The following is a 21,317-nucleotide window of genomic DNA, read 5'->3' as shown; positions in this document are numbered from 1 at the left end:
AAAACTTAACTTTTCAACAAAACAGGATCAACTTTATCTTCACCACTTGTTTTATTAACATTTTAGTTATAACAACGGGAAATGTAAGTTACACAAACATAAATAAATCTAAGTTACTCTTCAAGAGCTCCAGAGTGAACTGCATCCTCATAGCACCCTCTATCTTCTTTAGTTTCAGGGTGCAGTTTAATAAGATCATCAATTCGAAGAATAGTAATTGCAGCTTCTGTTGCAAACTTTAGGCTCTTAGTTTTGACCATGGTTGGCTCAAAGACGCCTGCTTGTTTGTTATCACGAGGTTTTCCATTGATTAAGTCAAGACCAATCCTGAAAAGAAGAAATATCAGATGGAGAGGTAGAAATAAATCAGGGTATGGTGTTTACAATTCGGTCACAGTGACACAGATAGTAAAGTAAGTGACAGAAGAGTTCAGTGGTAAGTCTGCATTATTCTAAATGCAAAGCATTGTTTCAGTAAACTAATAAAACAACTTTCCACCTAAGACACCAACCCACTTCACTTCAAATAGCCTATCAATACTTGCCATTTCAGATTTTTGCGATCTGGATTAACTTGAGCCTCATTATGGAACGCTCTCAGCTTTGCAACAAGATCTGTGGCATCTTGAGCAGCGTTTACTGCCAATGTATTTGGAATGATCAAGAGGGACCTTGCAAATTCTGCTATTGCAAGTTGTTCACGTGATCCCTACAAAGAGGAAAGAGATTTAAAACCAACTGCTGCAATACAAGAGGAAAAAAATACAGCCATGATCAAGAGTGTCACTAGTACGTAGATGTTTTAAAGACAAAACTTATTTTAGGCCAGAAAACCTCACAGTCAGAATATGTGAGAGAAAGACATATCCATCATTTCAGAGGATCACCTTACATTCTGTAAGCTAATTATGTTTTCGTGCACCACAGCGCTGACTTCTGGTACAGTATTTGAAAATTCACATATGAAGACTGTCCCAGTTCAACACATATGCACTGTTACTTCTCTGAGCAAGACTTACCATGCTTGTTGCGTAATTTTCAAGGTAGATTGAGAGTGCAGCCTCTACAGCACCCCCACCTGGGACAACAGATTTGGATTCCAATACCCTTTTAACAACACAGAGAGCATCATGTATAGACCGTTCCATTTCATCACACATGAAGTCATTAGCTCCTCGTAAGATAATTGATGCTGAGGTACGAGCCTTTGTACTGTCAAAAAACCAAAAACAAGTCAGTTAGCTAAACTGAAAAGAATACAACTAAAACTCTTCTTGCAGATGTTCCCCCTCCCTGCTTTTTAATGAAATTCAGTGGAGCTAAGTTCTTCTAACATGTAGAACAAAACCTTAACATTACCATGCCACATTTAAGTATCTATACATTGCAACTTAAGTCAAGAGTTTGAAATATAAGAACCTGGTTTGGGTTTAGCATTTCAAAGAAATCTACCTGATAAAATATGACTGGCAAGAAATTTTCTAATCACTAAGTAGGGAAGAAACAGTACTAGTAAAGCTAGACACTTAATTCAGTATGTATGGTGTGATATCAAAGCTGTGGAAAAGTTAATATGCAAGTGCATTCAGGTCAAACAAACTTGGATACTCCCAAGTGTTCAGATACCAGACAGCACTGGCATACTAAAACCTCTAAAGGAAAATACAGCGTGCGCAGACAAAAAGAGGAACAATTACTAGTTGGTAACTCTTACCCTTTAAAAATACTATTTATTAATAATGACTTCCATTTGACACTAACAAGGGGATGATTAATGCAATGAAACTATCCCAAACCACTTTTTCTACCTTCTTCCTGGATTAGATTCTGCTTACATATCCCTAGTTGTATGATATTACTGTGATGGTATTTATTTCCCTTTATTGCCTGTAAGGGGAATTCAACAGGACCATACTGCTAGAAGTCATGTGAATACTACAATAGTGAGTCTCTATCAATTTAATAGGATTTTACTGTACATTAGAAAAGAAGATTTTTTAAAAAAAATTGCAAACACAAAAATTTAAATAAAGCCCCTAAAGCAACTCACCATAGATACATTATGGTTGGTGACAGAACTGTCCAGCCCCAGCAAAAGAGATGAAACACTGGAACTTTCACCTCTAATTTGCAGTGGAGTTGTATAGTCTTTCCCATGCGTATAACTACTCATACCACTGAGACAGCATGGAAGCAAATAAATGGGATTTTATCTCTAAACTTAGTAAGACATTTTACACAAAACCGAGTATTCTAAAAGAGGTTCTTACTTCTTGATTAAAATCAGCTCATCATCACAGATTCTCTCTTGAATCACCTCTTCTGCCTGTCCCAACATTAGTGCCTCAAAACTCTCCTCACCTTCAAGGTTGGCAAGAGTTGAACATATGGTTGCTTAAAAAAAAAGAAAAAAATTAGCATTCCATTCTAGCACATTCTTTGCCAACTTAAAGCATACAGGAAAACAAAACCAGAAAAGCATCATAAGCAGATTTCCTTAAATCAAAAAACACTAATTCACAGATAGAAATTCAGTTTTCTGTAGTTTATAATCAGCATTGCTATTCTTAGTTAACTACTTCTATTTCTTTCATTTTTCTACAACTGTGCTTTACTATAATGAAAATGCTTTCTTGCAAATTTGAGAACTGTTACCAGAAAATCATGAACAGCACAGGAAGTGACTGATAAAATCAGTCTGGGACCACTTTTTTTCTTCCAATATGTATTTAAGGTTTTAAAAATTCATGGTTTCTCTTGAACTATCTATACAAGGTGCTTAACACAGTAAGAATTACAACTCCATGAACACAGGCTTATGAAGGTATTCTCAATAAAGACTTGTGAACTAATACAGACTCTGGTTCTTATTCCCTCCAGAAGGGAGCCCTTCCAGTGCAAGACAGTCTTTCTTCTCACTGTATATCTTCAGCAATCAACTACAGTACCCATCCACTTTGACAGAATGCTGACTTAAAATCAATAGTGAAATTAAAAGCTAAAAGTAGCTTGCCTCCACTTGTCCTCTCCTTGCAGTTCCCTAAATGTAAATACTGTGGTGGCTTTCACGTTAAGAAACCATATTAAGAAAATCAACTACCCATACTCTTAACAGCTAATGCTTACGCAGCTTATGCATAAAATTAAGATTCATAAATACATACCTCCTGATGCCTTTGCAATGCGCTTTAGATCCTTTTTTACAACTCTGCGTACTGCCATAGCACCAGCATCAACAAAGTATTTCAGACACATATCATCGATGCCTCCAGTGGTTAGAATAACATTGGCACCAGTGGCCAGAATCTTCTGGATCCTTTCTTTTGTAATATCTGACTCTCTGCAAGCACAACGCTGAAGCTGTAAAACTGGATTTAAAAATCTGCAATCACAGTCTTTAACCAATTTTCTGAAACCTTAGTGCAAAATTCTGCAAGGAAAAGAAACCATTGCACAAATGGTTCAATGGTAGATTTCTCTGAAACTGACTTAGTTCTAATCCTGTGTCCAAAACTGAACTCTTCTACAATTAGTATCTATTACCAAGAAGTGCTAACATTTAAAAATATTTTTACTTCTTGTGCTCAGTCAAAAGTACAGGCCACTCAAACAGTAGACCAAAAGAAGCCTGTGAAACTCCACTGAGTTATTTAAGCTTTCACACACCTCTGCCTTATCTGATCCAGCTTCTCAGGGTCTGAGATAACAACCTGAACACCAAGCTTCATTTTTGCTTTCTGCAGGCTGAAGTCAAGACATGCAATCTTTGCATTAACTATTCTCTTGGTCATACCTGGGGGGGAGAAAGTAAAAAAGGAAAAGGATTTTGTCAAACTCAGTTAACAGAAGAAATTTAAGTTAGCATTTGAAAACAAAACTAACATTACTTTTATATTTTGTATTTCCATTTTGTGTCTCCTCCAATTCTGCAGGAGTACAGAAGAATACTAATAAAAAACTTTGGAAGAAGTAAAATACGCTTCAGAATCCTACTAAAACGTTAGTTATTTTTTTTATGGACCCCTCTCAAAAGCAAGTGACCATAAAAAGCTGACCAGCCAGCGTCACATGCCTGAAGTTACCTAATTACAACCTAAGTTTATAGAGAAAAAGTACATTGAGCAGAGTTGATAGCAGCTCCCACAATGGAGGTGTGTTACCTTACTGATGCACACAAAACCGCTTACAATGGAAGTTCTGCCTTGCAGCCAGCCACACATATATTCCTGGTGTCACAGATCAACGGAAACAGCAAAAGCTTTGTTTTTTAAATAAAAACCCTAAATTACTAAACCCTTTAACTACTATATTAAATGTTCAATCCCTGTAAAATTTCGCTGTGCTTTGACATCCAGTGTAATGAAGCTTCATTACATTGTGCATCACACAATGTAACAAAACTTCTACATCAACACAAGATCAGTTAGTTACTTGCCAACTTTACAGACCATTAACGAGCTGGCAGAACTGAGCTGGGGAGCTACTAGTGAAATAATTAAATTTTGTTTACTTGCTCTGGAATTGATAACTCATGTGACTTTTACAACTAATAGAGTCAGTAGAAAAAAAAAATCTATGCAAAAAGACTGAAAGGGCTAGATTCACACAAAAGCTTTATGAAACATAGTATGTTCTTACCCTGTGAGCCCACCACACAGTTCAGAGCATAACCATTCACAAGAATGCTTTCTTTTTGGCTGCGTCCATGTGCCTTCAAAACATTGACTGAGTTGATTGGATAGCGAGCCTGACCCTTCTGGTCTGTGTATTTAACTGCCAGAGCAGCATCCACCACCATATTGGCAAAGAAATCACCATCACTAAAATGCTGTTAAGGCTAAACTTAGGAAGAAAACCAGTATCATGCATTAAAAAAAAAGTCTCCCTAAACTAAGAGTCAAAAATTGCTTCCATTAATAGTTTAATAGTTCTTTTGGTGTTTTAAGTTTTAGCTTTCCTTCACTTTATCAGATACTTTATCATTCCCTTAAAGAAATGATTTTTTTTTTAAAGGTGAAAAACTTATGTGAAAATTAAGACAGACTAGTGTGATGCAACTGCTTGTATTTTACCTACCTTGTGTCCATAACAAAAGTACCTATGCTATGGTTAATCTGCATTCACTTTATAACACGGAGGCTTAAAATAAAGGTTCTTTTGCAACTACCAAGTAAAATGCAGCCTTCATTCCCGCACTTTCACTCCCCAGGTACTTGATTTCTGTAATGCATTCTTCTGTTCACACAGTTCCTTTGCCACTATCACTAACATGTAATGTAGTAAGGAAACAATCAATCCACTGTTAAAGCTATTATGACATGCCGTGTCTATCCAGGTTTAAATGTTTTTGCAAAATGTGAGCACATCTTCCCATGCCAGACTTTGATCTCTGCAAAGCGTTCTTCACAATTCCATTACAAAAGGATAGAGGGCCTACTATTCCCATCCATAAGAACTGCTGCAAGGGAAACTAGCCTAGCTACTCAAGTTCTCTAGACAATCATTCTTCTTTAAATAACTTAATCAAGTAAAAGGATACATTCCTATTATTTTGGAGGACATTGATGTTTTAGCAGCATTAATTAGGCACTCTCTGCCCAGTTCATCCGTGTTAATAATAAGATTTTCATTAATGTAGCGAACTGCTTCCCTGTGAAATAATAATAATAAAAAAAAGATGTTAAAGAAAAACACTCCCACAAAAGATGAATGCCTGACAACATGCAAGATTTTCTAAATATTACCTCAAATAACATAGGAATGAAATCAGTTCATCTTCTAGAATAGTAAAAATGACTTTTAATGTAAGTACATAGCAGTTCAACACTGAAGCTACAACAAAGAAAATACACATCAACACTTTGCTCCCGGGACTCTGTATTAATGCAGTAATAAATAAAGAACTAAAAAGCATGCACTCATGGTACTTTAGAAACTGGAATACACTTCAACTGTATTAGGTTCTTACTTGCAAGCAAGTCGATATCCACCAATAATGGAGGTAGGATGAATTTTCTGTTTGACTAGTTCATCTGCATTTTTTAGAAGTTCTGCAGCAATAATTACCTGTTTAAAACACAAACACTAAATACACATATTCCAAACAAACAAAATGCACTTGTTATTGCTGAGTGGAAAACAGAATCATAAAGGTTGTCCAGTATCTACTCAGTGGAAAAGAAGTGCTCGCAACTTGATACAGCAAGTAGCTTCTAACCTCACAAAAAAAAGCCATTTGATTCTTTTCTTCTTTCAAAATATATTGCAAATCTCAGGCAAGGTTTTACTGCTTAAGACCTTTATTTATTAGCCCAACTACCTTTGGATTTCTTTTGCTGATTAAAGTTGCAGAACACCAGTTAAAGAGTTTACCCTAGATCTTCAAGAATGGGAGACATGAATAATGGAACCGCACTGAGTGATGGGACTCATATGAGAAACTAGCATCCATAAAACACCAATATTGGATTTCTTTATTCTGTAATCTGCTTTGTAAAATCTGCTTGTATTCAAACAATATTTTTTTGTCCTATAAAGTTAATCCCCATTACAATCACGATTCATAAATGGATAAATCAAAAGCTGTGTTTCTGTTGTGAAAAATGGACTTTTTGCATATCTGCTTGTAAAACTTTGTACATACCACTGAAGTGGTCCCATCTCCAACTTCTTTGTCTTGCAGGTCTGCCAGCTCACAAAGAACTTTTGCAGCAGGATGTTCTACTTCTAGCAGTTTCAGAATGGTTGCACCATCATTAGTAATGGTCACATCCTAGTTTTAAGTCAAATATTAAGTTTGTTTCTACTATGTCAATACTAAGTTTATTTCTATTCTACTTATGAAACATGAGCATTTCACAATATTTGTAGAAAAGAGATAATTATTCACTGTGAAAACCCATATTATGACCAATTATATCATATGTTTACTCCATTTCTTTCTTTTCTTTTTTTTAAATCAGGAGTCTCATTTCACCAATAAAGATGTTATTAGTATAGTATTTGCACTCCTGCACACTATCAGAGAAGTCTTCGTCTTACAGAAATAAAAGGTTCTTTAACAGAAACTCATCTACCTTTTTGCACATAATAGTTTGATTCCATACTGCACAATGACTATCCTTTAATACAGTATTTTAAGAGACTACATTGATTTTCAAAAATACTATTATAGACTGTAAAGTTGTCATTAAAAGACTTTTAAATGGTTATGGGTTTATTTGAATTCATTCAAATATGTTACTTCTCTCCTTGCAGCAATGGGGCTATATAAATCAACACCACTATGAGGCCCAACTTTAACAGTGTTATCAGTGGTATTCATTCCTATGAATTTGACCAATGTTACTAAATACTGACAAACACATATAAAAATAAATCAGTTTTAGTGTAATAATTTACTACATGAAATTACAATAATCTAACAACTTATGTGGTAACTGCTATGTTCACTTCCATTACAGTTGTTCATTCCCTCCTTCCTTATTCCCCCCCCCCCCCCCCACTCAGCACTATGGAATAAACATGCGTGCATGTTAGACCTGTGAAACACTTTAAAAGAAAACACTCCTACTCAGACACACAAGTCCTCCTAGCACTTTTTACTTAAAGATTACTTACCCCAATATCATCCACCAACATCTTATCCAGACCAACTGGCCCAAGAGAACTCTTCACAATGTTGGCAATAGCAGATGCAGCAGTAACTGCATAAATGAAATAAAACAGATTATAGCCTTCCGATTTTAGGTGGACTCCAGCTTACAAAACAATGTGGCAGGAACCTACATTTCAGAAAAACGAAACAAAGTAGCCTAACTTAGAACTAGGTTTCAGCAAAGCTGTGTGATGACTTAGTGCTACTAAAGAATACAGTCTGTGCCACTCTTCACTTTTCCCTCAAAATTGGTTCTGCTCACTAAACTGACATAACTTCTCAGAAAAAGAACTGTTTTCTGTTGGGTTATAATATGAATGGACTACAGTACAAAGGTCAGAAAAACACTGGAGAGTAGCTTCATAGAAGCTGGTTGCACTGCTTCTTTTGGTAGCAGCAAGCCCTACTGTCAAAATTCACCCTCATTAGCCCCTAGCTCCACAAAGAAAGTGGTACATTTGCGTGGGCAGATAGGAAACAATAGCATTACCATGCGTGAAGTAGCAACACGTTTTTATATCCTGCTTAGTCCTGTGACTAAAACAAACCACTTATTTTGTCTGTTTAAATGATGTCCTGCCAACTTCATATAGGAAAAAGATACAATCAACCTTTTCCTTCAGACCGTGGCAAGTTTTTCTCTATCCCACAAGCATAGCCACTTATTCTAGAAATTGAAAAAGTGGTAGTATAATGGGAATGCTTTACTTTGAATTTTAAATGATCTATTTCTTTTGCTTTGAATGAGTTATCTGCAACTTTCTGAAAGCAAATATCCCTGATACCATCAGGCTAGTCACTACCAAATTATTACTTAACCATAGCCTAAGGAATCTTCATCTTCAGCGTGCTAAGTTATAAAAACGGCATCAAATTCTCATAATAACCCAAGGATAAGTCCTCCGCTACTTCTGCCATTTACCTTCTCAAGAACTACTCTGAGAACCCTCTCAGAATTTGCAGCCTTGCCCCCAGATTTGGTTTAAAATCCTGAGAAACGTGAAGCATTTTTGAGAACTAAAGACACTCATCTCGAAGAAGGTCCCTACTGCCCAAAGCAGATTATTTCTCTGTACTGCGGAGGGGTCCCCGCCCACAGGCCCTGCCGGCCCACCACCGGTCCCCGGCCCCACGAGAACCGGAACAAGACGTCGATTCGCAACCAGCGGCCACCACGCTCCCTGGACGTCAAGAGAAAAGGGGGTCGCCTCGCCACAGAGCGGGAGGAGCCTGGAAAGGGCGCCAGGAATGCGCTGGACTCGGTAAGTCCGGGAAGGGAGCAGAGCCGCCTCTCCCCAATGGCGGGCTGGCCTCTCTCACGGCCCCAGCGGCCCACGGTGGTAGGGGGGATCGCTTGCCCGGTAGGCGGGTAAGCACATGGCAGCGCCTACCGCGGCGCCGTATTGCCTCCTTTGTGCCCCCCCCCCCCGCACTCATCAAGCCTCTGCCCGCGGCCACGGGCCGCTACCGTTTTGCGTGCGGATCGCGTCGCCGCTGGTGCGCTCGCCGAACACGGCCAGGGGCCCCTCCATCGCCGCCATCTTCCCGCAGAGGGAGCGGCAGCACGCGCGACTCCCAGATCACTGCAGAGCCGCAAAGAATGATGGGAACGCCCTCCCGGGCGCGCATGGGGAGAGGCGAGGCGCCTTCCGCTGGGGGGGCGGGACCTCGCCCTGCTCGCCCAATCCCACGGCGCGCCCCGCCCCGCTGTAACGCGCCTCCAGCCGCCATTGGCCCACGCCGCTGTCAGAGCCGTCACCGCGGGGGAGGGGCAGTGAGCGAGGGGCCATGGGCAGTTCCAGGAGGTTCTAGAAGGCGGTGGGAGCCCGCGCGTGCGTGTTCGTGTCCTTTTCTGCTCCCCCTCGCCTTGAGCGGGATGTTTCGCGTGGGGAGCAACTTGTTGTCCCGGGCTCCAGGACCCCGAAGCTGGGCGCGCTCTGAAGAAGCTCGTGAAAACTCTACAGCAGCGGAGGAGCGGGCAGCGCCCCTTTGCCTCGTACTGCGCTGCTCGCTCTGGCCGCAATTCGGGCAGGAGACTAAGCAGCTTTTGTTATTTCGCTGCTTTTTTAATACTGATAAACGCTTATTTTTTCAAGCACAGTGCACAATTTTCCCAATGCCTTTAGTCACCATTTTGTAGCATTGATAAGTGCTGGAAAACGATAGAAATTCACACCCCTTTCTTGTCAAATCTGCATATATTCTGCATTTTAGATTTCAAAGGTAAACAAGCTCCTGTGCTACAGTTTGATTTTTCTTAGGCTCCGTAACAGCAACCTTAGTTCTGGTCTGTAGCTGTTAGTCAGTACTATTGTGAACCTCACACTTGATCTACTATCTTCCTGATTATAGCTACAGAAGGTTCTGGGAGGCTTTTGGAGACCCGTGGGTGTACCATTTTTAGACGTGGAAAAATTCATGAACGCCTAGGATCACGACTCCAGCGCCCATGAAGCGATGCATTATCTCTGAGTGATTTGCTTCTCCACGTAGCCGTTTGAAGCACGTTATCAACTCCCACGGCGCCCGCTGGCAGCCTTACGGAGGCGCTACTGTTCCACCCCCGCACCCCTTCCCGCGCTGCCAGGACCGTCACATAGCGCTAGTGCTTCCGGGTGACATCATGAAGTACGGGCGGAAGTCTTCCTGTGGTCGGCTTCCGGGGGAAGGCGCCCGCTTCGCCCAAGATGGCGGCGCCCAGGTGCCTCTGAACGGGGGCGGGGTGTGGGTGCCGCCCGCTGCCATCGCGGACCGGCTCCCCATGGCGCTGAGGAGCCGGAGCTGCCTTTTGCTGGGGGCCGCGGCCGGGCGGCTGCCGACCCGCGCGGCAGGTAAGGCCAGCCCCACTGCTGGGCGAGGCGCGGTGCCCCGGGGCGCGGCGGCTGGGACTGCTGGGGGCCGGGCCGGGGCGCGGGATGGCCCGAGGGCGCGAGGCGGCTGGCAAGGGGGAGCCCCCGGCTGTCGCCCTGGTGAGGGCTTCGTGCTGCTGCCTCTCCGCGTGGAGGCGTTGCGTGGCAGAGATACTTCGACAGCGCGACGCAGCAGTTTGACACCAAGTTCACGTTCGTGCAAATCCGTGCCGGTTAAGCCGGACGAGGTGTAGGGTTTTTAATACTGGTTGTTCTCTGATAGTATAGTTGCGTGGTTCCCTCTGATTATATTAAAAAGCCTTCATCCTAGAGATTTTCTAGCTATGTTTGAATTAATGCTAAACATACAGGTCTTGAATGACTGTTGAAATGTTAGGTACTTTTCATTTTTAGCTTACAGTCCACCCCACAAACTGGAAAAAAGGTTCAGCTCTGGTATGAATCTATTTGATGTTCACGAAAAAAAAAAGTTAACTTTGCCCTGCAAGCTTACAGGCTCTTTTGTTTTCTACTGTATTCATACTGCTGTTTATACTACACGTATTTTTAAATGCCTTTTTTTTTTTTTTGCTTTCTCTCAAGGTCTTCGTTTTGCATCAATTACAGCCAGCCTCAAAATTAAAAGCGAGGTGGACACGACAGAAAATGAGATTGTTGCCCCTGACTTCACTAACAGGAATCCTCGGAACCTGGAGCAGCTGGCCCTGGCTAGGAAGGAGCGTGGCTGGAAGACAACGTGGCCAAAGCGAGACTTCTGGCATAGGTGAGTCAGAAAGCCCCCACCAGAAATGAAGATTTCAAAAGAATTAAACTATATCAGCTGGTATTTCTACAAAATGTACTTTTTTGAATCAGTTGTCCTCTTATTTCTGTCCTGAATTTACAGGTATCTTTCATGTTCAGAGAACAGTTGCTTATCATCATGTCAAAGTTAGTGTGTTTACAATCTTTCCAACTACTGTTAAGGTAGCAGTTACTACAGAACTACTATTTAACTTATAGTCTTCCTAGTTCTTTGCTTGTTCTGACCATATATTATTGTTCTACTTGAGGCACAAAAATAGCCCAATTTTTAGAAAATGATGATCACTTGTCTTCTGGAAAATAAGTTCCTTTTAAGCTGGCTAATCAAAATTATTATTTATTCCTGAGAGAGAATTCCATCCAGTTTGTTCATATCTGAAAATCTGATTTTGTCTGAAAGAGTAATAGGAAATAGTTACTAGTAATAATTTGTAGTTACATGTTATGGCTTAGCAGTACTGCTTAAGCTCTTATTGCTCCTGGCAATATTACCTGCTGTGTAAGCTGAAGTATTTAGAGAGACTGACAAGCGTATTTTTCAGTTGGAGCAGTTCCCTGATTTAGCTCACAAGCAGGTGTATCAGTCCATGCAAAGTTTGGAATGACTGCTGATTTGCAACAACGTAGGACTGAGCACCTGAGTAATTGTTAAAAAGTTGCTTTTGGAATTTCATTCTGTTGAACTGCTGAAGTGTCTCAATATGACAGCTGTGGCTTTAAAATATCACCCATAACAATCTATTTAGACTTTATAAAGGCAGAAAAAAAATCTTCACCTTTTCTTAATGTGACAGCACTGAATTAAAGTGTGTCATCTTTTTCACCATAATTTAATAATTTCAGCCATAATTTAGAAGTTTTAAATGGTTCAGAAGTTTTAATCAGAACTCTGGTTATCTGTCTAGACTGCTGTTACTTGCCTGCCTGCCTTCCACTGTATTCTCAATAGATATTCAACCTGTCCTTAGTGTGAAACAAAGCCTAAGTTAAAAGTTCACACCTGAAATTGCTTCAAGTCTTGGTTTATGCCTTAATAAAAGGAAACAAAGCCCCAGATAATAAAAGTAATACAAAAATTCATCATTATTACTACAGTTGTTTCAATGTGTTGAGTTCTGTTTCATAAGGTGAGTCACAAGTGCTTAACTGTATGTTATGTTTTTGTCTCTTCAGATCTGGAAAACACCTCATATCCCATATTTCTTTCCTTTCTCCAGATTACGGCTTGAGCGCACACAGCATTATGTAGACGCCTTTGTTGAGCGCTGTAATGGGGACATTGTAGTATCTGCCTCTACCCGAGAGTGGGCCATAAAAAGACACCTGTACAGCCCTAAAGGAGTAACAGCATGCAAAAACCTTGGCCATGTAATGGCGCAACGCTGTTTGGAAGCAGGAATCAACTTTGTGAATTTTAAAGCAGTCATCCCCTGGGAGCGTCGTTGTGACTCGGCAAGTATCTTTCTCCTTAAAATTGTTTTACTCTTTCCTTCTAAATGTTAATTCTATTCTTCCTGAACATCAGTGTTATGTGGCTTGACAAATCTCTGCTTGCAACAGTTAATAGGAATTGCAGCTTGTCAGTTATCCTTTTATGTTTTAGTGAGGCTGTTAACCTCTGCCTCTCTGCATAACAGTTCCCAAAAGATACTTCAGTGCTGATTGTTTTCTTTTTTCCTTTGTGTGGGATGGGAAAAAGTTTTTATTTATTCATTTCTCTCTCTCTCTCTCCCTTTTTATTTTCTTTTAATCTTTCAAACAAGATTCAGGAATTTGAAAAAGCTATGAAAGAGGGTGGTGTTGTTCTGTGTGAGCCACGAAGAATCTACCAATAAAACAGAGACTATCAGGAGAACTTGCCAAGGAACAACAATCATCTGTTCACATGTGTGTGCAGGCACAGTGAAGGTTGAGAGCTGGAACAAGTTGGAGCATGGTATCTTATAATAAAATATTTTTAAAAGGACAGAAGTGTGTTTTATTCTTGATTCTAAAATTATGAACAGATTAAGGATAGAATTGTAATAGGCTCACCACTTGTCACACAGACAACTGAATTTATTTCAGTAAGTGCTGCATCAAGATACCATATAGTTGATTTAATGCTAAAGTCTTCAATTGTTGCAATATGATCAATTATTTATTTTTAATATTTGTTTTTGTGTTCTTTTTAACCTGAACTCTGCAAGCAATCTAACTCTAGCAAAATGCACTCATTAGGTAAATGCCTTAGAATATAACTAAGTTCTGTGTTTAATCCACTTACTGTGTAACGAGTTAATTCTCCTGACTCATCTTTGTAGGTTTCCTGCAAAACTTTTCTAAATGTTTGTAATTCCCAGGTCTAAGAGTGAAGTTGCACAGCTGCAGGGAGTAAGATGCCTCCTCCCCTTTTTCCTTGTCTATGCTCAAGAAATATTTTGCTCTGTGCGGCTAAAGAACTATGCTGTAAGTTTGCTTGATTCATCAGCAATGCTTCCAGGGAATGTAACCCTGCAGTTAGTGTGAACCCACATACTTTATTCCTTAAAAAAGATTGTGTAGTTGGTGGCATTTTAACACCTGTTCAAAGAGTCCCAAGTGGTCCGTGCAACTCCTGTATGCTGCTGTAAAATCAGGCTCAAAATAAAACCCTCTAAAACTTCACCTGAAGTTTTAGAAAGCAGGCATTCTTTATTACAGCACTGGATGCACAGGCGATCGTTCCTCCCAACATGCATGCTGCACATCACGCTAAACAAAGTTTTTATCATTCATATATATCTCATCATATCATATGTATTCATTGGATTTCCTGGAACTAATTATAATATTCACATTGTGTTTATGCATGTGCTTTGGGGTTTTCTGAGGGGGTCTCTGGTGGTCCCTGGGGTCATCAGGGGTTTGCTCAAGGGTGTCCTTTAGTTGAACTTTTCTGTGAGCATGCATAGTTACTGCAGCTTCGCTGTTTCCATGCCTCCTGCGCAATCTTCCAGCCATTAGCGCCTCCAGACCAGAATGACTCCCCCCCAACACCCCTCGCCTGCCCCACAGCCATCAGCTTTGTACTATCTGCTAAGTTTCACAAAACACACTGTCAAGTACAAAAAAATGATCATAAAAGGGCAAAAATGGAACTTTGTCCAAGAGTTAATGTATCAAGTCTCCCCTTTCTTGAGACTTTGGAGTTACAAATCCAAAGTTTCAAATTATTTCATACCTGACTTTATACACATTTGATTCCAACAACTACAAAACTGAATCATAATACAGACTAAAATACAAGCACAGACTATTGTTCTTGTAGTAACAAAGAGATTTCTTAACCAAGTCCAATTGGGTAGCCATGAGGTAAGCTTCTTCCATATATCTGAATCTGGGGGATATCATCCCTTGTGACTTCATGTAAAACTTTCGTTTATTCCCAAATTTCATCTAAGCCTGTAGAAATTCTTCCGCTTTGGTCCACACACATGCAACAACTCGTATTTATAACTCTACAGACCCTTCCCTGGAAACTAATAATAAATCTAAGGCCATTAGATTTTGTAAAACCACTTATGATTGATTGATAGACTAAATACTTTGGCCTGCAGGGCTTGTATTGCATCCAGGATTTTATTTTCAATGTGTTCTATTGTTGCTGAGATGTTGACAATTGTTTTCTCCAACTCGCTCGCCCCCCAGCCACAGGAGGAGCCATCTAACAAAACTATGGAATCCTGTGGGTCATTCTGCAACGGCAGTAGGAGCCCTTTTAGTTCTTTTGAGGAAGGTCCTAACCCATCCACTTTGTTGGTGCAATTTATCAATTATAATCACACTGGGGACTAAAACTCCAAGTGCACAGGTCTCATCTTCATGAAAGGGCAAGGCTTTGTGTAGGCTTTGTCACCACACAGCCAATATCATCCTAAGCCATGTGGGGTTAATATTCCTGTAACATGACCAAGTTTACTTGTAACAGGCTTACTGATTTCTTCGCGTACATATGAATCGTTATTACAATAGCCATAATCAGGGTAATAATAAGACTCATCATTTACAGTTATACATAATTTATCATTTTCATCCCACAAGACCACAGAAAGACTTATATGTGTGAGTGGATCAGAGGTGGGAGTCCAATTACTCTTACAAGACTCCACTCTGTTTCTTTTTTTTTGCATTTGTGAGTCACTTAAAACTATTCCAACTAAGGATATTCCATGTGGATTACTGCTTTGGGGCATTTGGGTACATATCCGACAATCATTCTTGTGTAATTTGAGTGATGTTTTGAGCTAGGATCAAATGTAAATTTTGGTCTCAACGTAAGGTTTGCCAAGCTTGGCTCATGGCTATCAATATTAATGCAAGTAAATGCCAGAGGTCAAACATAGTTTCTCCTTATCTTAAGTTTAAGAGGAGACTGTTGTTCTACTGTCCGAGGGGAGAGAGCCTACTTAACTCTAGAATAATGGATCCACGGTCCCTTGCCCCAAAACTTAACAGTGGTGTAAGCTGTCAGGAGAACTTGAAATGGCCATTTCCACTTTTCAGTGGAAAGTGGCTCTGAATCCCACAACTTAATATAGACCCAATCCCCAGGCTGGAACAGATGTTCTGGTGCATCTAATTCCAGTGGTCTATCAACTGCCACATATCTTCAAAGTTCCTGTAAGGTATTTCCCAGAGACATCAAATAGTTATTTATAGCCATTCCTCCTATATTATGGGTGTTATCTGGTATATGTGGGGCTTGGTAAGGCCTTCCATATAACAACTCATATGGCCTCAGGTTACCCCTTCTATGAGGTTGGATCCTGATTCTTAATAATGCAAAAGGTAATGCTTGTACCCAAGTCATTGCTGTTTCCTGGCAGATCTTTCCAAGTTGTAGCTTAAGAGTATAATTCATTCATTCTACTTGCCCACTCAACTGTGCTCTATAACAGGTATGAAGATCCCATGTTATAGCTAACTGTTCCACAATTACCTTACTTAATTGTTCCACAACCTTAGCAATAAAGTGAGACCCCCCCCCTATCTGACAGCATTCCCAGGGGAATACCAAACTGTGGAATAATTTCTGTTAGTAGGATCTTAACTACTTCTCTTGCTTTATTGGAATGACAAGCTTCAAGCCATGCCGTAAATATGTCAGCTAGGACCAAAATGTATCTATATCCTTCTTGCCTCAGTAACTCAGAAATGTCTATTTGCTAATAATCTCCAAGACAGCTTCCCCCTTTGGTTACTCCAAAAATTAGCTTATTGTTAGTATTCGGGTTATTTTTATGACAAGTCTCACATTTTTCTGTAATTGATCTAATAATTTCTGTCATTCTGTTTTTGTAGATGTTTTAATAAATTCTCCGCTCCCCATTGTACTTTTTCATGCTCTCTTTTAGCAATTTCCCTCATTAGTGATGGTGAAATTACTACCTGTCCTATAGGTGTAATAGCCCATCTGTTTACTCCTTTCTTAGCTTTCAAGGACTCTATTAGCTTAAAATATTTTCTATCATATTTTGGTGGGGTATCTGGTAAGATTATTTCTTTCTTGGGTATCAAAGCTAGGATGCCTGTTTCTGCAGCCTCCTTTGACACTTTGTTGTTAATTGATTCCCTATTTCTGGAGTAGAATTTCCACTCTGATGTGCTTTGCAATGTATTACAGCTACCACAGCCGGTTTCTGAATGCTTTCAAGTAGTTCCTGAATTTGGGAGGCATGTTTAATCTTGGTCCCCTGTGCTGACAGAAGCATTCTTTCTTTCCAAATAGCCCTACATGCAAGTACAATTCCAACCACATACTTGGAATCCATCCATATGTCAACCCTTTTTCCCTCATTCAGGTCCAGTGCTCATGTGAGGGCTATAAGCTTAGCTTTTTGAGCTGACACCTTTACAGGTAATGCTCGCAATTCCACAACCTCATTGATGGTCATCACAGCATACCCTGACATTCTTTTCCCATCTCAAACAAAGCTGCTACTGTCTGGATATAATTCCCAATCTGAGTTTTCCAGTGGGGTGTTGCTGAGATCTGGGCGACTAGAGTAAATCTCCTTGACTGTTTGTAAACAGTGTTGCTCTGGAGCATTCTCTATGTGGTCAGTTGAAAGAAAAATAGCGGGGTTAACGATTGAAGTCGTTTTGAGGTAAGTGTCTTCCTGTTCTAACAGTACTGCTTGGCATTCAACATGTGACTGGGGGAGGGCCAATGTCCCCCTTTTTGTTCCAATACTGTAATTACCATATGGGGCACGTATACGGCTATCTTCTGTGCAAAGGTTAACTTGAGCTTCTTGAATCAATAGTACTGTAGCTGCTACAGCTCTAAGGCAGCTCAGCCACCCTTGGCTTACGTTGCCCAACTGTTTAGAAAAATATGCCACAGCCCGTCGCTGTTTCCCCAAAAGTTGTGCTAAGATGCCCAGAGCTATACCTGTCCTCTCACAGGTGAAAAGTTCAAAGGGTTTTGTTAGATCCGGTAATCTGAGAGCCAGTGCCTTCATCAAGGCTTGTTTTAATTGTTTAAAAGTGGCTCTGGTCCAATCAATATATCCTCTTTGGGAGTCTTTCAGTAATTCATATAAAGGTTTTACTAATAGTTCGTAGTTTGCAATTCACAAGCCGGCACCATCCCACCATTCCTAGAAACGCCTGCAATTCTCTGGCTGTTTGGGGTTTAGAAAAATGACAAATAGCCTCCTTCTGTTCAGTCCCTAGCTGTCTCTGTCCTTTCATGATTTCGAACCCCAGATATGTGACAGTTTCTTGGGCAATTTGTGCCTTTTCTTTGGATACTCAATATCCACTAATTCCCAAAAAGTTCAAAAGGCTTATGGTCAAGGAGATGCGTTGTTCTCTGGTTTCTGTTGCAATTAAGATGTCATCTACATATTGTAACATAACTCCTTTTCTCTCTTCCAAATCTCTAATTCTTTTACCAACTGATTACCAAAAATAGTTGGACTATTGTGAAGCCTTGGGGTAGGACAGTCCAATCATATTGTACCTTTCTTCCTGTTTCCAGATTTTCCCATTCGAAAGCAAAAAGCTCTCTACTTTTAGCATCAAGGGGAATGCAGAAAAAGGCATCTTTCAAATCCAAAACTGTAAACCAACTTTGTTCCCCATATGGATTTGCCACTACAGGATGGATGTCCTGTACTATCTGATTTATTGCTTTAAGATCTTGACCTAGACGATAATCATTACCCTTTTCAACTGGCAAAATAGGGGTATTGTATTTTGACTCACATTTTACAAATAACTTGTACTTCAAAAATCTTTGAATTATAGGAATTAACCCTACCTTTGCCTCTGGTTTTAAAGGATACTGCTTAATTCTTACTGGTGATGATCCTGGTTTGAGATCGACTCTTACCAGTTCTGCCCTTTGAGACCTTCCTGGGACCTCTCCAGCCCATAAAACAGGGATTACAGCATCCTCCACTTCTTGAGGGATTGTTTCTTCCTTGGAACCTATATCCTGCAACAAAAAGGCTGTTGCCTCAACATATTTAGATTCTGGAATGTGAATTTCAATCTTTCCTTCTTTAATTTCTGCTTCCTGTTTTTGAAGGAAGTCTCTTCCTAATAGGGGTTTTGGAGAATTTGGCAAATATAAAAATTGGTGAGTGACCCATCGCTTCCCTAGCCCTAATTTCAGAGGTTTGAAAAATGGCTGAGTCTCACAAGTCCCTGTTGCTGCAATAATATTTATGTTTCTATTACTTAATTTTCCTTCAAAGTATTCAACACAGAACAGGCAGCCCCTATATCAACCAAAAACTCAACTTCTCCATTTTCCAGCCTAGCTTTAACCAGAGGTTCCACTGAGAGAGATTCCTCTGGTCTCCTTCAGTCTTCCCCAATTGAGAGTAAAGAATTCGGGAGGGTATTTCGCTTCCAGAAGGGACACTCAGGCTTCCAATGTCCCACACTCTTGCAAAGGGCACACTGGTTTTCCCCCAAAGGAGATCTAAAATTTCGCGATGGGGGAACTTCCCTTCATCCCTGACCCCTTCCTTGATATTGCCCTCTCCTTTGATTATCTCTAGCACGAGTGTTTTCTTCTAATATTGCTACCAAGCCTACTATTCATTGTTTCCTTTTGTCTTTCTCTATTTCTATATGCTGCCCAAGCCACATCAAGCAATTTGCCCGGATCGCTCGCATCACTTTCTTGTAATTTCTGTAACTTTCACCTTATATTGTCCATGGACTGTCCTATAAATAAAGGAGCCAATTGATTTCTGCCTTCCTCTGAATCAGGATCGATAGTTGTATATTTACAAGCAGCCTCTTTTAATTTGTCATAAAATCAGTAGGAGATTCCTTTCGATCCTGCTTTATTTCATAAAAATTAGACTAGTTAATTGTCTTAGGTATCGCGTTTCGAATTCCAAACAAAATCCACTTTTGATACTGGGTTAGGAGTTGTCTTGACCCATTGACATTCGGATCTCAATTCAGACCTACAGAAGAAAAGTGAGTCTCTACCATCCCCAATAAAGCCCCTAAAGCGATCTGCGCTTCTAACTGTGTTCTAGCTGCCTTGCAAACTATTTCTCTTTCGATGCTATCAAATAACACTTGCAAAATCACTTCAATACCTAATATTAATATTAATATTACTTAACTATTATATTATTATTACTATTGTTATTATTACTTATTATTATTTAATATTTAGTTAAGATTCCTTTTGTTACCCCCCCCCCACCTGGAGGTCTGGCAATCTGTTTCCAGTGTTTCAAGATACATCCTAAAGGTGATTTCTTTAAAATATTGCCCTCAACACCCTTACATGATCTGGCACCCATTTTATCTAGGATTGATATTTAACCAATATCACAGATTCAAAACGTAAAACAGAACCGTAACTCCAATAAATAAAACTGTAATCAAAAAAAAACAGATTAACAAAAATACTGACACTGGGGACTCAAACCCCTTTACCGAAACCCTGGGCAGGGGAGACTCTAACCCCTTTTCCAATTTTCAAGTCCTACAGGGACTCGACAGGGACTCGAACCCCTCAGGTACCCTTATAGCCTCATCCTGCGTGGCTTTCACCTACATCTTACAGACAGGCAACCAAACCAATAAAAAGCTAATAGAAAGAATGCCTTTACCTTCCCAGGGCCCTTGTTCTGAACACTTCGGTCTGAGGATCGGAGGCTCTTTCCAAGAATCCCGCAGTATCGGCTGGAGGTCCTGTGAGCCCACCGATCTGGCAAGATTCAGGGAGTGTCCCATCTGGGTTGCCAAAATGTTACCATAAAATCAGGCTCAGAATAAAACTCCCTAAACTTAAGTTTTAGAAAGCAGGCATTCTTTACTACAGTGCTGGGTGCACAGGGGGATTGTTCCACCTAATGTCCATCCAGTGCTGTAATAAATGCCTGCTTTCTAAAAATTCAAATTAAGTTTTGGAGGCATTTATTTTAAGCCTGATCTTACAGCAATGTGTACCAGTCTTGCCTGCTATCACATAGTTTCAAAGTTTAATAGATTTGAAAGAGAGGTGTGGCACTGAGTAAAACATACCGTGTATGATGAAAGTTCTGCAAACTAGTTACGATTTAGTGTTAAGCTGATTCTTTGAAATGTCCCACTGTTTTCTACTTGTATTACTGCCAGCTGGCACTCATAGTGTTCACAGCACTCTGTAAGACAGACTTCATTAATCTTTTTGTGGTCTTTATCATCTTGAAATAGTGATACTCAACAAAAAATGGACTTAGTTTTCTGTGCGAACGAAAGCTGTGAATAAGAAGTGGGATTTGAAGCCTTGAGCTTCTTTCATTTTAAGCTTTAATCTCCTAGTCTGATTTTTGGCCTCTTTACCTGGCTGCGTGCAGGTGTTGCTCCCTTACGGTGAGAAAGGCGAATTCGTGATTCCTGTGGGTTGTGCTTTCCAGCAGTGGCTTGGGCTGGTTTTATTTTGTTTATTTTTTAACCGTCGGGAAGCACGAACACGCGCAATAGCAGCGCCGCAGCCGTTA

General features: G+C 40.2%; 2 protein-coding genes and 1 non-coding gene across 4 annotated transcripts; 1 reads left to right on the top strand and 2 right to left on the bottom strand.

The window, feature by feature from the left end:
* Positions 1 to 32: 32 nt before the first annotated feature.
* Positions 33 to 9,250, bottom strand: TCP1 (t-complex 1). The gene is made up of 12 exons (XM_062572323.1): positions 9,126 to 9,250; positions 7,621 to 7,706; positions 6,644 to 6,772; positions 5,969 to 6,066; positions 5,540 to 5,650; positions 4,639 to 4,820; positions 3,667 to 3,793; positions 3,165 to 3,340; positions 2,271 to 2,394; positions 1,020 to 1,212; positions 546 to 709; positions 33 to 327 (listed from the first exon to the last, which is right to left on the bottom strand). Exons 1-12 carry the CDS (start codon positions 9,196 to 9,198, stop codon positions 114 to 116), a joined length of 1,677 nt encoding a protein of 558 aa, XP_062428307.1. The 5' UTR covers positions 9,199 to 9,250; the 3' UTR covers positions 33 to 113.
* LOC134139360 (small nucleolar RNA SNORA29) lies at positions 8,223 to 8,358 on the bottom strand. Its single transcript, XR_009958138.1, has one exon. It is a non-coding gene; the product is annotated as a small nucleolar RNA SNORA29 (small nucleolar RNA).
* Positions 9,251 to 10,265: 1,015 nt separating the features above from the next.
* Positions 10,266 to 13,302, top strand: MRPL18 (mitochondrial ribosomal protein L18). 2 transcript variants are annotated; one of them, XM_062572326.1, is made up of 4 exons: positions 10,266 to 10,488; positions 11,134 to 11,290; positions 12,549 to 12,783; positions 13,095 to 13,302. In XM_062572326.1, the coding sequence occupies exons 1-4, from the start codon at positions 10,281 to 10,283 to the stop codon at positions 13,164 to 13,166; spliced, it is 672 nt and encodes a 223-aa protein (XP_062428310.1). In that variant the 5' UTR covers positions 10,266 to 10,280; the 3' UTR covers positions 13,167 to 13,302. The 2 variants fall into 2 exon arrangements, with proteins under 2 accessions (XP_062428310.1, XP_062428309.1); XM_062572325.1 differs by having other exon boundaries at positions 11,110 to 11,290.
* The last annotated feature ends 8,015 nt before the right edge of the window (positions 13,303 to 21,317 follow it).

Source organism: Rhea pennata, chromosome 3 (assembly GCF_028389875.1).
Source record: "Rhea pennata isolate bPtePen1 chromosome 3, bPtePen1.pri, whole genome shotgun sequence".
Lineage (NCBI taxonomy): Eukaryota > Metazoa > Chordata > Aves > Rheiformes > Rheidae > Rhea > Rhea pennata.
Note: the sequence above shows the minus strand (reverse complement) of the source record. Positions and strands in the feature narration are given on the sequence as shown.